Source organism: Piliocolobus tephrosceles, chromosome 9 (assembly GCF_002776525.5).
Source record: "Piliocolobus tephrosceles isolate RC106 chromosome 9, ASM277652v3, whole genome shotgun sequence".
Taxonomy (NCBI): Eukaryota; Metazoa; Chordata; class Mammalia; order Primates; family Cercopithecidae; genus Piliocolobus; species Piliocolobus tephrosceles.
Window position 1 is genome coordinate 102,788,684 of NC_045442.1, and position 13,627 is coordinate 102,802,310.

The following is a 13,627-nucleotide window of genomic DNA, read 5'->3' on the forward strand; positions in this document are numbered from 1 at the left end:
CTATCATAACCCAGCTTCTCCACTGACCTTGCTCCTTCAAGCTGTACTGCTTTCAAATCACAACTGCATGGTGCTTTTGCTCTGGATACAAGAGAGGAAGTGGACACACAGGAAGGGCCCTGGGCTGAGAGTCGCCTTGACTTCAGCTGTTGGCCTGGCTCTGGGTCAGATTTCACTTAGCCCCATGGGTTGCCAACTCCTCAGCTACAAGACAAACTGACCTTTGAAATGGCTTCTCAAGTCCCTCCTGGCTCTAGGATTTGAAGCCTGTTTTGTGCGGCTTGCTCACACTGTGCAAGATAATGGAAAGGCTGTTATAGTGCGGTCCTTGTTCTTGGTGCTTGCAGAGGCTCCAGAGACCTAGGTCAGTGATTCTCCAACTTCGGCATGCTTTAGAATCATCTGGAGCACTTGGAAAAACAGATTCATGGGCCCTATCCCACAGTGTATGATTTAGTAGGGTTGAGGTAGGGCCTGAGAGTTTGCATTTCTTCTTTTTTAAAAGTGTTTGCAATTTTTATTCCAGTTACATAAAAATAAAATATATTTGAATAGAAGTAGAAGACTAGAAGGCACTAACATATAATAGTAACAGTGGTTATCTTTTAAAATAATAAAGGAGGTGGGGCCAAGGCATGGTGGCTCATGCCTGTAATCCTAGTGCTTTAGGAGGCTGAGGTAGGAGGATCGCTTGAGGTCAGGAGTTTGAGACCAGTCTGGGCAACATAGCGAGATGCCGTCACTACAAAAAAATAAATAAATAAAAATAAAATAACATTTTAATAAGCAACGGAAATAAATTTGTTTTGTTTTTGAGATAGAGGCTTACTCTGTCGCCCAGGCTGGAATGCAGTGGCACGATCTGGGCTCATTGCAACCTCTTCCTCCCGGGTTCAAGCAATTCTCTCAAGTAGCTGCGCTTACAGACGCGCCACCACTACACCTAGCTAATTTTTTGTATTTTTATAGAGATGGGGTTTCACCATGTTGCCCAGACTGGTCTTGAATGCCTGCGTTCAGGTGATCTGCCCACCTTGGTCTCCCAAAGTGCTGGGATTACAGACCCAGTGTTTTCTTTAATGCTGAAAATTTCTGCTAATAATTCTTTTCACAAAACATCCTTTGTTGACATTCTACAAATACCATCCCACAATGTTCCCAATATTTTCTTCTTGTGGAGGGAATTTATGTTTCTTTTCGACTTTTGTGATATTTATTATTTCAGGAAGATTTTTCAGAGAAACCTGCTGGCCTTCTACTTGAGGCATTAGATATCCTTGATTTATTTGTTTTGCTCCCTTGTTAGTATAAACAATTAGAATTAAAGGGTCATTGGCTGAGATACCACATTTTTTCAATGCCTCTGAAATATTGCTATTTGGGGAAAGGTTGAAAATAATTTCAGTAGATAGAGCTCCTGACTTCATTTCTCCTAGTTTGTAGAAGCAAACTGCTTTCTTTGCGGCTGCAAATATCTCAAATGGATTGACAGTCACTGCAGGATGTATCAGTGAGCCATTAATGATACCTTCCATGGCTTTCTTTCTCAAGTTCCCCGCATTTTTTACATCTTTAAATAATATTAATAGAAGAGTCGGCCGGGCACGGTGACTCACTCCTGTAATCCCAGCAATTGGGAGGCTGAGGCGGGTGGATCAACTGAGGTCAGGAGTTCGAGACCAACGCTGCCAACATGGTGAAACCCCAGCTCTATTGAAAATACAAAAATTAGCCAGGCGTGGTGACACATGCCTGTGATCCCAGCTACTTGGGAGGCTGAGGCACCAGACTCACTTGAACCCAGGAGGCAGAGGTTGCAGTGAGCCGAGATCGGGCCACTGCATTCCAGCCTGGGTGACAGAGCGAGACTCTGTCTTAAAAAAAAAACCGGCTGAGCACAGTGGCTCACACCTGTAATCCCAGCACTTTGGGAGGTTGAGGCGGGTGGATCACCTGGGGTCAGGAGCTCAAGACCAGCCTGGCCAACATAGTGAAACCCCATTTCTACTAAAAATATAAAAACTAGCTGGGCATGGTGGCATGTGCCTGTAGTCCCAGCTACTCAGAAGGCTGAGGCAGGAAAATTGCTTGAATCCAGGAGGCAGAGGTTGCAGTGAGCCGAGATGGTGCCACTGCACTCCAGCCTGGTGACAGAGTGAGACTCCGCCTCAAAAAAATAAAAGAAAAGAACGGTCACCCGTCCAGTCTCTGCTGCATCTCCTGCATGTCTTGTAAGTTCCCAGGTGATGCTGATGCTGCCAAATGGGGACCAGCCTTTGAGAAGCTTTGGCCTACAACTAGAGGCACCAAATATTCTCCAGTTCTTACAAGACATGCCAAGAGATTGGATCCCTACTTTGTCAGCAATAAGAAGGCTCCTACAGGCAGACACCTAACCCTATACCTGACGACAGATTCCAACATAACCTGTTTCCTAGGGTCGGTCTCATGGAGACCGTTCAATGATAACCAATATTCACAGAGTGTGTTACAGTTTTCAGAGAGCTTCACTTTACTTCATTTGTTTCTGCTTACAATTCTATGATATGGATACCGTATCTTCATTTTTGGAGAAAAAAAAGTCAAGTCAAGTCTTTGATGAATGTCGTGGTTAAGACTTTGATGAGTGTCATGCAGCTACAAAGAGGTGGAGTGGGGACCCAGGACTCACCCAGGTCTTTTGAGTCTTCCGTGATCTCTGTACTTTACCAAGCTGCACTTCCATCTACTCTTCTGGCTTATTGGAGCACTGGGTTTTTTGTTGTTGTTGTTTTGTTTTGTTTTGTTTTGTTTTTATTGAGATGGAGTCTTGCTCTTTCACCCAGGCTGGAGCGCAGTGTCACCATCTCAGCTCACTGCAACCTCCACCTCCAGGTTCAAGTGATTCTCCTGCCTCAGCCTCCCAAATAGCTGGGCTCACAAGTGTGTGCCACCACACCCAGCTAATTTTTTTATATTTTTAGTAGAGACGGGGTTTTACCATGTCGGCCAGGTTGGTCTTGAACTCCTGGACTCGAGTGATCTGCCCGCCTCAGCCTCCCAAAGTGCTGGGATTACAGACATGAACCACTGTGCCCAGGCTGTGGCACTGTTTCTTTTCTTTTCTTTCTTTCTTTCTTTGTTTTTTTGTTTTGTGAGACAGAGTTTCTTTCTTGTTGCTCAGGCTGGAGTGAAATGGCACAATCTCAGCTCACTGCAACCTCTACCTCCCAGGTTCAAGCAATTCTCCTGCCTCAGCCTCCCAAGTAGCTGGGATTACAGGCATGCGCCACCACGTCTGGCTAATTTTTGTATTTTTAGTAGAGACAGGTTTCACCATGTTGGCCAGGCTGTTCTCAAACTCCTAACCTCAGGTGATCCACCCCACCTCTGCCTCCCAAAGTGCTGAGACTACAGGCGTGAGCCACCGCACCCAGCCCTGGGGCACTGTTTCCAACTAGAAAATTCCTTCTGGAGGTGCTAATTAGGGATCATTTTAACACATGCAAAACTGTGTTATTCAGATTGCCATTTTTTCCTGGTTCCGTTGCAAAATCCAGTAGAAACCTGAGTTGGAAGCCCTTACTCCTGCATTAGAACATGGCACGGAAATGATCTGGTGAAATAGTGCATTAATTTTCATTGTGTTTCAGTCATTGTCGTCAGTGGTATCAGTTTTCCTGTACTGTCCAGTGTGCTGGAGAAGGACTCTCTGGATAGGATTGTCCAAAGATAAATTTTGATACTTAGTTCTCAGTTTTGATTTTTCAAATCTCTGATCACTTTCTTTTTTCTTTTGTTCTTTTTTTTATTTTTTGAGACAGAGTTTCGCTCTTATTGCCCAGCCTGGAATGTAATGGCGCAATCTCAGTTCACCTCAACCCCCGCCTCCCAGCTTCCAGCGATTCTGCTGCCTCAGCATCCCAAGTAGCTGGGATTTTAGGCATGCGCCACCACACCCAGCTAATTTTGTATTTTTAGTTGAGACAGGGTTTCTTCATGTTGGTCAGGCTGACCCTGAACTCCCGACCTCAGGTGATCCGCCTGCCTCGGCCTCCCAAAGTGCTGGGATTATAGGCTTTTTATTTTTTTAGAGATGAGGTCTCACCCTGTTGCCCAGGCTGGTCTTGAACTCCTGGGATCCAGTGACCCACCCACTTTGGCCTCCTGAAGTGCTGAGATTACAGGCATAAGTCATTGCATCTGGCTCTGATTACTTTCTTAATTCCTTTCTGTCCGCAGCAAACATAATGAACAGCAAGTTCTTAGAAATATTTGGCAGAGAATTAACATAAAGTGATGACTGTAAGCAGAATAAGGTCATTCTCCTCTGTAGGTAACTCTTCTGCATTGACTATTAGGAACTTCCTAAATAATGTTAGTTAAGTGATGTGTCGGGTTGATTCTCGATCAGTCCTTCAGGGAATGCCAGCTGTGGAGAGGATGCTGTGCTGTCTTTCATGATGAATGACCCAGTGCAGTTAAAGGGAATTCAGGCCTATTTAGTAGGATGGACACAGACACGCACTCGCACTCACACAAACACACTCACAATCACCTGTCACCTTAAATGTTTCTACTTTAGGACAAATGGGCTATCTTACAATGACTTAACTATGCTTGTCCTATGGTGAAACATTGACTCTTGACATAGGTTTTATGTTTGTTTGTTTGTTTTTCTTTTGGAGACAGAGTTTTGCTCTGTCGCCCAGGCTGGAGTGCAGTGGTGGAATCTTGGTTCACTGTAACCTCTGCCTCCTGGGTTCAAGCAATTCTCCTGCCTCAGCCTCCTGAGTAGCTGGGATTACAGGCACCTGCCACCATACCTGGCTAATTGCCCGGCTAATTTTTTTGTATTTTTAGTAGAGATGGGGTTTCACCATGTTGGCCAGGCTGGTCTCAAACTCCTGACTCAAGTGATCTACCTGCCTCAGCCTCCCAAAGTGTTGGGGTTACAGGCATGAGCCACTACGCCTGGCCAATATTGGCCTTTGGAATGAGAAATTAAAAGACATGTTCATTCATCCTGAGATTGTCCCCCCATCACAGGGTCCTACATTCCTCATCAGTAATGCTGAGAGATGAGTGGGGCCTAGGGCGTCAATTCTGACCAGTGGGAGTCTCTCAAGCCACAAGGGATGGAGACACAAGTGTGTGCCACCACACCCAGCTAATTTTTTTATATTTTTAGTAGAGACGGGCTTTCTGGTCTTACAGTCAAAACCCTATCCTCCCAAGCCTATTTCCCTGAGACCAGACTCTAAGGAGAAAGGAAAGGGGAAATGCTGTGGCCTCAAGCCCTCTGGACGATGTGAAGATTGGACAGTTGGTCTTGAGCAGCAGCTAGACAGAAATGAGCCCAGAATGACCGTAGTGGCTGAGCAGAGGGAGGGGGAAAGGACAAAGGCCGCCCTGATGCATGACAAGGGCATGGACAGGCGCACCAGGGCCAGGGGCAGGAACCAAACTTTCCCAAAGTCCTCAGTGAGTTGACAGAATACATTTTTTAGTAAACTGGTTGAGAGTCATCCAGAGCAGGATGATTCTCCCTTGATATCTTCCTCGCTTGAATTTTTTTTTTTTTTTTTTTTTGAGATGGAGTCTCACTGTGTCACCCAGGCTGGAGTGCAGTGGTGTGATCTCAGCTCACTGTAACCTCCACCTCCCCGGTTCAAGTGACTCTCCTGCCTCAGCCTCCTGAGTAGCTGAGATTACAAGTGCTCACCACCACGAGTGGCTAATTTTTTTGTGTTTTTAGTAGAGAGACGGGGTTTCACCATGTTGGCCAGGCTGGTCTCGAACTCCTGACCTCAGGTGATCTACCCACCTCGGCCTCCCAAAGTGCTGGGATTACAGGCGTGAACCAACACGCCTGGCCCCATTCTTGGATTTTATGCACTTAATCAACTACCTTCTCACCTAAATTTGGTTGCATAGCTTTGGTGAAAGGCCTCTCCTTCAGTGAAAAAATAATTTTAATACCTAATTCTTCATCTTACATAGTAGCACAATAAAATGCACCACATTCTGAAGAAATTTCAAAATTACGGGAATAAGAGTGAGGAAAATTCAGATGGACTACAATATCCATTACCTTAAACTCCAAAGACAGGTTGATATTTACATATTTGTGTCTGAGCATAGTGACTCACATCACACCTGTAATCCCTAGCTCTTTGGGAGGCTGAGGCAGGAGAATTGCTTGAGGCCAGGAGTTCGAGACCAGCCTGGGCAACATAGTGAGATCTCATCTCTACAAAAACATTTAAAAATTAGCCAAATATGATGACGTGCACCTGTGGCCCCAGCTACTTGGGAGGCTGACGTGAAAGGATCCCTTGAGCGCAGGAATTCAAGGACATGGAGAGCTATGATTATAACATTGCCCTCCAGCCTGGGTGACAGAGGGAGGCACTGTCTCTAAAAATTAATTAATTAATTTAATTGATTTAAAAAACCATTTGGAGTCTGGGTGCAGTGGCTACACCTGTAATCTCAGCACTTTGGGAGGCTGAGGCGTGCAGATCACCTGAGGTCAGGAGTTCAAGACCAGCCTGGACAACATGGTGAAACCCCGTCTCTACTAAAACTACAAAATATTAGCCAGGCATGGTGGCGGGCACCTGTAGTCCCAGCTACTAGGGAGGCTTAGACAGGAGAATTGCTGAACCTGGGAGGCGGAGGTTGCAGTGAGCCGAGATCGCACCACTGCACTCCAGCCTGGGTGACAGAGCAAGACTATCTCAAAAACAAAAGAAAAACCATTTGGCAAGCTGTGAAGATCCATTACCGGTATTCTATGGGACGGGTATCCTAGAAGGGACCGTGAATGGGAGAATGAGCTCAAAGGAAGAACAACGGGAAGATGCTGAACACAGACTTCTCCTGCTCACAGTTGTGCCTAAAGGCTGCCATAGCTGTCTTTGGAATATCCAGCTCCTCAAATACAGTTCTATTGCTGGTGTTTGGTGTGTTCTATAGGCAGCATTTCAGTATGACTTACTCTAAACTGAAATGTTTCGGACTCCCTGCTCATGTTCCCTGGGTTGCTGACAAACAACCTACAGATAATCCCAGATGCTACCAGCACTTGGGATGAGAGGCCACTAGGCTACCGGGCCCCCGCCCATGCTAGGGAGCCGTCTTTCCCCACCCCCAGCTCATCAGCACTGGAGAGAGGAGGCAGGGGAAGGAATTGCCCCTAATACACTGCTTTTGGTTTTTTCTTTTTTTCAAAAGTTGCACGAAGATAAAGCAAAGCTGTAGTTGATGCAGGCGTGTTGTGTAGACGCTTGCAGTTCCACCCTCGCCGTGCGCTCATTGGATAATAACGCAACCCCAAGTAAAGGACGGTGGTTGCCGCTAATGTACTTCCATTCCACTGGGGTGAGGCCCGCCAAGCAAATGGGCTATTTGGAAAAAATATAAGGACATTTGCTCTCCTACCCAGACATGACCTTTGAACTGAGAAGAAAATGAAAACACATAAAAAGAAAAAAAAAAGAAAATGAATAAACATAACAGAGTTAGGTTATTGCATAGTGAGGTTCATTTTCTTCTAAAGTAACAAGAGTCACAACATGCATGCTGAAGTCTGATACACTCTCGATTCCTCCTTCCTGCTACAGGTTCCCCACTAATAACTTTATGAGCTCAGGCTGAAATGTCAACTTGAACTTTAGCGCTTGTGGCACAATCAACTATAACTCAGTTTAAGCATACTTATTTTATTTGATTGAGTGTTTCAATTTACTCTGCACTTCCTGAGGTTCTTGGGTTAAAACAACATGATCTAATGCAATAAAAACTAGCAAAAATATATATTTATTCTTTATTTCCAGGAGCACAAGGCCAATTGAATCTACCCAAAGCATACACCTAAACAGCGTTAATAAGCCTGCACGCTAAATGATTTTCTCTCCTTTCTTGGTGCCCACACATTCAATTAAGAAGCCCCTTGGTTTTGCAATGGCATATCAACCTACACAATTTCAGGACTAACCAAGCATGTCTACAAGCTAAAAGGTGGTGTTAATAGTGAGTGCATAAGGAGGTTTCTGAATAGTTTTGAGGCAGATTAGGCCAAGGAGAAACAAGGTTTATTCTTCAATGATTAATATTAATTTTATAACTCCTGCCACAAGTGTGGAGCATAAGAACTTTACAATTTTTTTTTTTTTTTTTTTTGAGATGTAGTTTCACTCCTGCTGTCCAGTCCGGAGTGCAGTGGAGCAATCTTGGCTCACTGCAACCTTCGCCTCCCAGTTTCGAGCAATTCTCTTGCCTCAGCTTCCCGAGTAGCTGGGATTACAGACATGCGCCACTAGGTCCAGCTAATTTTTGTATTTTTTAGTAGAGGCAGGGTTTCACCATGTTGGCCAAGCTGGTCTCGAACTCCTGACCTCAAGTAACCCACCTGCCTCTGCCTCCCAAAGTGCTGGGATTACAGGCGTGAGCCACTGTGCCCAGCCTGAACTTTATAATATTCTTGAAGACATAAAACCAGGAAAGGGGCCAGGGAGAAGCTGGTACTTGACTTGGACCTTAAAGCAGGAACAGAAGATTTAAAAAGAGAGAGAGTGAAGGCAGGACAGCACAAGTGAGAGTGCCATGCATGCACTCAACAAATATTAATAGTGCATGAACTGGCCGGGTGCGGTGGCTCACGCCTGTAACCCAGTATTTTGGGAAGCTGAGGTGAGTGAATCACTTGAGGTTGGGAGTTGGAGGTCAGCCTGACCAACATGGAGAAACTCCGTCTCTACTAAAAATACCAAAAAAATTAGCTGGACCTGGTGGTGCACATCTGTGATCCCAGCTACTTGGGAGGCTGAGGCAGGAGAATTGCTTGAAGCCAGGAGGCAGAGGTTGCAGTGAGCTGAGATAACACCATTGCACTCCAGCCTGGGCAATAAGAGCTTGACTCCATCTCAAAAACAACAACAACAACAAACAAACAAACAAAAACAAAACAAACAAACAAACAAAAAACACGCTTCTGAAAAATCTATGGGTCAAAAGAAAAAATTATCAGAGAAATTAGAAAAGATTTCCAACTAAATGATAATCAAAATAAGCCAGGCAGAGTGTTTCACGTCTGTAATCCCAGCAATTTGGGAGGTTGAGGTCAGAGGATTGCTTGAAGCCAGGAGTTCCAAGACTAGTCTGGGCAACATAGTGAGATACTGTCTCTAAAAAAAAATAAGAAAAAAAAATTAGCCAAGTGTGCCTATAGTCTCAGCTACTCAGGAGGCTGAGTGGGGAGGCTCACTTGAGCCCAGGAGTTTGAGGCTGTAGTGAGCTATTATTGTACCACTGTGCTTCAGCCTGGGTGATAGAGCAAGATCCTAACTCTAAAAATAAAAATAAAAAATAAAAATAAAAAAAGTGAAATACAGCCAAAGCCATGCTTAGAATCTAGATGCCCAGCATAGCTCACCCTAGTCTATATTTTGAATATTCCTGACCTTTTAATCCTGCCTCAACCAGGGAGAAGGTCTCACTGAATGCCTGGAGCTCTGCAAAGCCAAAGCTTCTTCAGGTACACACCCTCTTTTACAGGAGGCCTCGGAGAGGAAGGAGAAAGGAGCAGGCTGGCTGTGGTACAGATTTACAAAAGATCCGTGATCAAAGGCCATAAAAGACAGCAGGTTTCTGCAAAGTCCGAGCACTTTAAACATCACCATTCTGAATAAACTACATGAGGAGATGCCCCAACAAGGTTCTGAAAACTGGAAAGATAATTTTTCCCCACTCCCGTGTAGATACGTCACAGTCTTCTGCTTTTCAGTCCAACTCTGATTCAGTTTTCTAGATAAATAAACCCTCGCAAGACCTGATTCTGTAGCTTCGCCCGAGTGGACGTCATTCGACGTCAATGGAAGGTCTGCTAGCGTAAAAACCTCTTGACTGAGGCCTGAGCTGGTATTTGCTCAGGTACCTCCAAGCCTCTGTCATGGTACCTCCAAGACTCTTTTTTTTTTTTTTTTTTTTTTTTTTGCTTAAAAAAGGCGGTTGGGGGGCTCAACAAGAGTTCTGCTTAAGTGTCACCAGTAAAAGTCATTTGCCAAGGCATGAATAGTTTATAAACACAGTAGCATGGAAAGAGAAGTATCTCTCACTTCTCTCTTGATTGACAGGTGTCAGTGTTGAAACTCATTTTGCCACCTCACATACCTGAACTCTCATTTCTCAGCTGCCTGTTGATCTCCATGTTCTTCTGTTCCCTGAACCCATTTCTTGGTTAACTCAGATCACAGACACTCCCCTCCCCCAGGCTAGAGAGAAGCTCCTCCCTTCAACAGTCCACACTCAAACCAGGACCAGTCTTGAGGCTGTGTCAAGAAGGCCCCGCTTCCCTCTGTGTTCCTTTGGGCTTAGTGACCCCCACTATCTGGGAAGTCTTCCCTTTGTCAAACCCATACAATTTGCAAAGTTTTAAAATTTCATTTCCCAGCCGGGCACAGTGGCTCACACCTGTAATCCTAGTACTCTGGGAGGATGAGGCGGGCAGATCACTTGAGGCCATGAGTTCGAGACCAGCCTGGGCAACATGGAGAAACCCTGTCTCTACAAAAAATGCAAAAATTAGCCGGACGTGGTGGTGCACTCCTGTAATTCCAGTTACTTGGGAGGCTGAGGCAGGAGAATTGCTTGAACCTGGGAGGTGGAGGTTGCCATGAGCCAAGATCGCACCACTGCACTCCAGCCTGAGAGATGGAGCAACACTCTGTCTCAACAACAACAACAACAAAAATTCCCGTTGGATCAGCCTTAGCTGAGACAAAGACAGTTGACTCCCATTCCTCCCACGATACTCCTTTGTGTGTTTTTTTTTTCAAGATGGGGGTCTTCTTCTGTCCCCCAGGCTGGAGGACATTGTGTCACAACCATGGCTCACTGCACCCTCTACCTCCCAGGCTCAAGCAATCCTCCCACTTCAGCATCCTCAGTAGCTAGGTCTACAGGCATGCCTAGCTGATTTTTTTTTTTCTTAAAATTTTTTGTAGAGATGGGGCCTTGCTGTGTTGCCCAGGCTGGTCTTGAACTCCTGGGTTCAGGTAATCCTCCCACCTCGGCCTCCCAAAGTGCTGGAATTACAGGCACGAGCCACTGTGCGAAGCAGTTTCCTCTTCGTGACACTCCTTTAACAATGGTCAAATCAACTCTTGGCATCAGTGTCACCTCTCAACCAAGTCTATTCTGACCACTCCATTTAAAATGGCAGTTGGTTCTTCCGGCAACATGCACATCTGGATTTTCTTATCTGTCCCACTCCATATCACTTCCCACCTCCTAAATGACCACATAATTTACTTATCTATTATATTTACCATTTATTGTCTAATCCCCCCGTGGAAGCTTGTGGGTTTCATGATGGCAGGGGTTTGTTACTGTTGTTGTTCACTGATGTATCCTAAGTACCTAGGACAGTTTCTGGCACATAAGTAGTTGCTCCATTAATATTTGTTGAATGAATAGGCTGAGTGCAGTGGCTCATACCTGTAATCCCAACACTTTGGGAAGTCAAAGTGGGCAGATCACTTGAGGCCAGGAGTTCGAGACCAGCTGGACAACATGGTAAAAGTCCATCTCTACTAAAAATACAAAAATTAGCCAGGCATGGTGGCACATGCCTGTAATCCCAGCTACTTAAGAGGCTGAGGCAGGAGAATCGCTTGATCTTGAACTGCAGTGAATCGAGATGGCGCCACTGAACTCCAGCCTGGGCAACAGAACGAGACTTTGTCTCAAAAAAAAAATTGTTGAATGAATGAGCAAAAAGATTGTCTCTCTTTATGAATAGGCATGACACCTTGTCACTTGGGCATTGAAGCCACCATGCTTGTGCTCCTGCCTGTGAGTCCTAGAGTCTCTTGTGAAAGTATTCCTTCCTCCTAATTCATAGGTACATCTGAATTTCAGAGATAACTGCACGACTGAAATTAAACTCGTCCCAAAGATGGAAGAAAACAGGAGAAAGGGCAGGAGCACTTCCTGAATGCAGCCTCTCTGATGTGGCTCCGTATCAGAGAACACATAGGCGGTAAAATCCGGGCTTAACCTCCCAACCACCCAATGACTGCTTGGGCAGATGAATGACAACACCACGGGGTTGTGGCTTTTTTTGGTTATAGAGATTATTATATGGTGGGTATTTGATAAATGAGTGAACCTTTTTATCTGCCTTTTTAGCCCCAGAAGCATGTTTGTAATTGCCATTACAAGGTGGTTGAGCATTTCTGAGGCTCATTACTATTGACTGAGCACCACTAGCTTGCTTGGTAGCTGCTCCTATGTGAGTCATGTCTTGTAGCCCTGGCTACATAAATTAACTGACCTGGAATGGAAAGCTGAAAGATAAGAGAAATGTAGTGCATGAAACAGTATGATATAGTTTTGATATTTGTCGTGGCCCAAATCTCATGTTGAAATGTAATTCCCAACGTTGGAGGTGGGGCCTGGTGGGAGGTGTTTGGATTATGGAAGTGGATTCTTCATGAATGGCTTGGGCTATCCCCTTGGTGACAAGTGAGCTCTCGCTCTAAGTTCATGTGAGATCTGGTCATTTAAAAGTGTGTGGGCCCCCCCCCGCCCCCACTGTCAATCTCATTTGCTCCTGCTTTTGCCGTGTGACATGCCTGCTCCCCCTTCACCTTCTGCCATGGTTGTAAGATTCGTGAGGCCTTCCCAGAAGTTGAGAAGATGCTGGCTTCACACTTCCTATACAGTCTGCAGAACCGTGAGCCAGTGAAACCTCTTTTCTTGATAAGTTACCCAGTATCAGGTTTTTCTTTATAGCAAAGTAAGAACGGCCTAACACACAGTCATTGATGCAAAAACAAGTGACTAGTTAATGATGTTAATTCTCTTCATGACTTCTCTTTATTTTTATTTTTTATTTTTAATTTTTTTTTTTGAGATGGAGTTTCAGATTTCGCTTTTGTTGCCCAGGCTGGAGTGCAATGGCGCCATCTCGGCTCACTGCAACCTCCACCTCCCGGGTTCAAGTGATTCTCCTGCCTCAGACTCCCGAGTACCTGGGATTACAGGCACCCACCACCACGCCCGGTTAATTTTGTAATTTTAGTAGAGATGGGGTTTCTCCATGTTGGTCAGGCTGGTCTCGAACTCCTGACCTCAGGCGATCCGCCCGCCTAGGCCTCCCAAAATGCTGGGATTACAGGCGTGAGCCACTGCTCCCAGCCCCTCTTCATGATTTCTAATTGTAGAAAGCAACAAATGAAGATGCAGTAGAGAGCCAAACACACACACACACGTATACACACACAAATACACACATGCACACATTCCTGGTTCAAATTAAACACTCTCAGGTGTTAAGTGTGGAATCAATTTATATTACCTTTTCTCTCAGGAGGATTTTTCAAGTTTCCTCCTCTTAAGGTTAAAAAAAAAAAAAGTTCCCGGGCGTTGGTTACAAAGCAGTCATTAATATTGCTTGCAGTTCTACAGAGATAAAAGAGCATTTACTCACTGGTGAGTGCTCAACCCACTAACTAGCATCTGTCTGGCAAAGAGAAGAATGATGTGTCATTCAGTAGACTTGGCTTCTCCCAGCTGAATTCTGCTTCCTTTTATTCCTCTATGTGATCTGAGTAAAATAGCAAAGCTCAGAGTTAAGCAG

At 45.1% G+C, this 13,627-nt stretch overlaps 1 protein-coding gene and 1 non-coding gene across 2 annotated transcripts; both read right to left on the bottom strand.

Annotated features, from left to right (window-relative positions):
• Positions 1-1,133: 1,133 nt before the first annotated feature.
• LOC111528035 (EKC/KEOPS complex subunit TPRKB-like) lies at positions 1,134-10,659 on the bottom strand. Its single transcript, XM_023194675.1, has 3 exons — positions 10,607-10,659; positions 7,687-7,700; positions 1,134-1,495 (listed from the first exon to the last, which is right to left on the bottom strand). Exons 1-3 carry the CDS (start codon positions 10,657-10,659, stop codon positions 1,134-1,136), a joined length of 429 nt encoding a protein of 142 aa, XP_023050443.1.
• LOC111528059 lies at positions 7,208-7,333 on the bottom strand. The gene has a single exon (XR_002726850.1). It is a non-coding gene; the product is annotated as a U4atac minor spliceosomal RNA (small nuclear RNA).
• Positions 10,660-13,627: the final 2,968 nt, after the last annotated feature.

Bases quoted from the DNA above. Each gene is read 5' to 3' on its own strand.
- LOC111528035 (XM_023194675.1), bottom strand. From the start codon at position 10,659: ATGGCAACCTCCACCTCCCAGGTTCAAGCAATTCTCCTGCCTCAGCCT.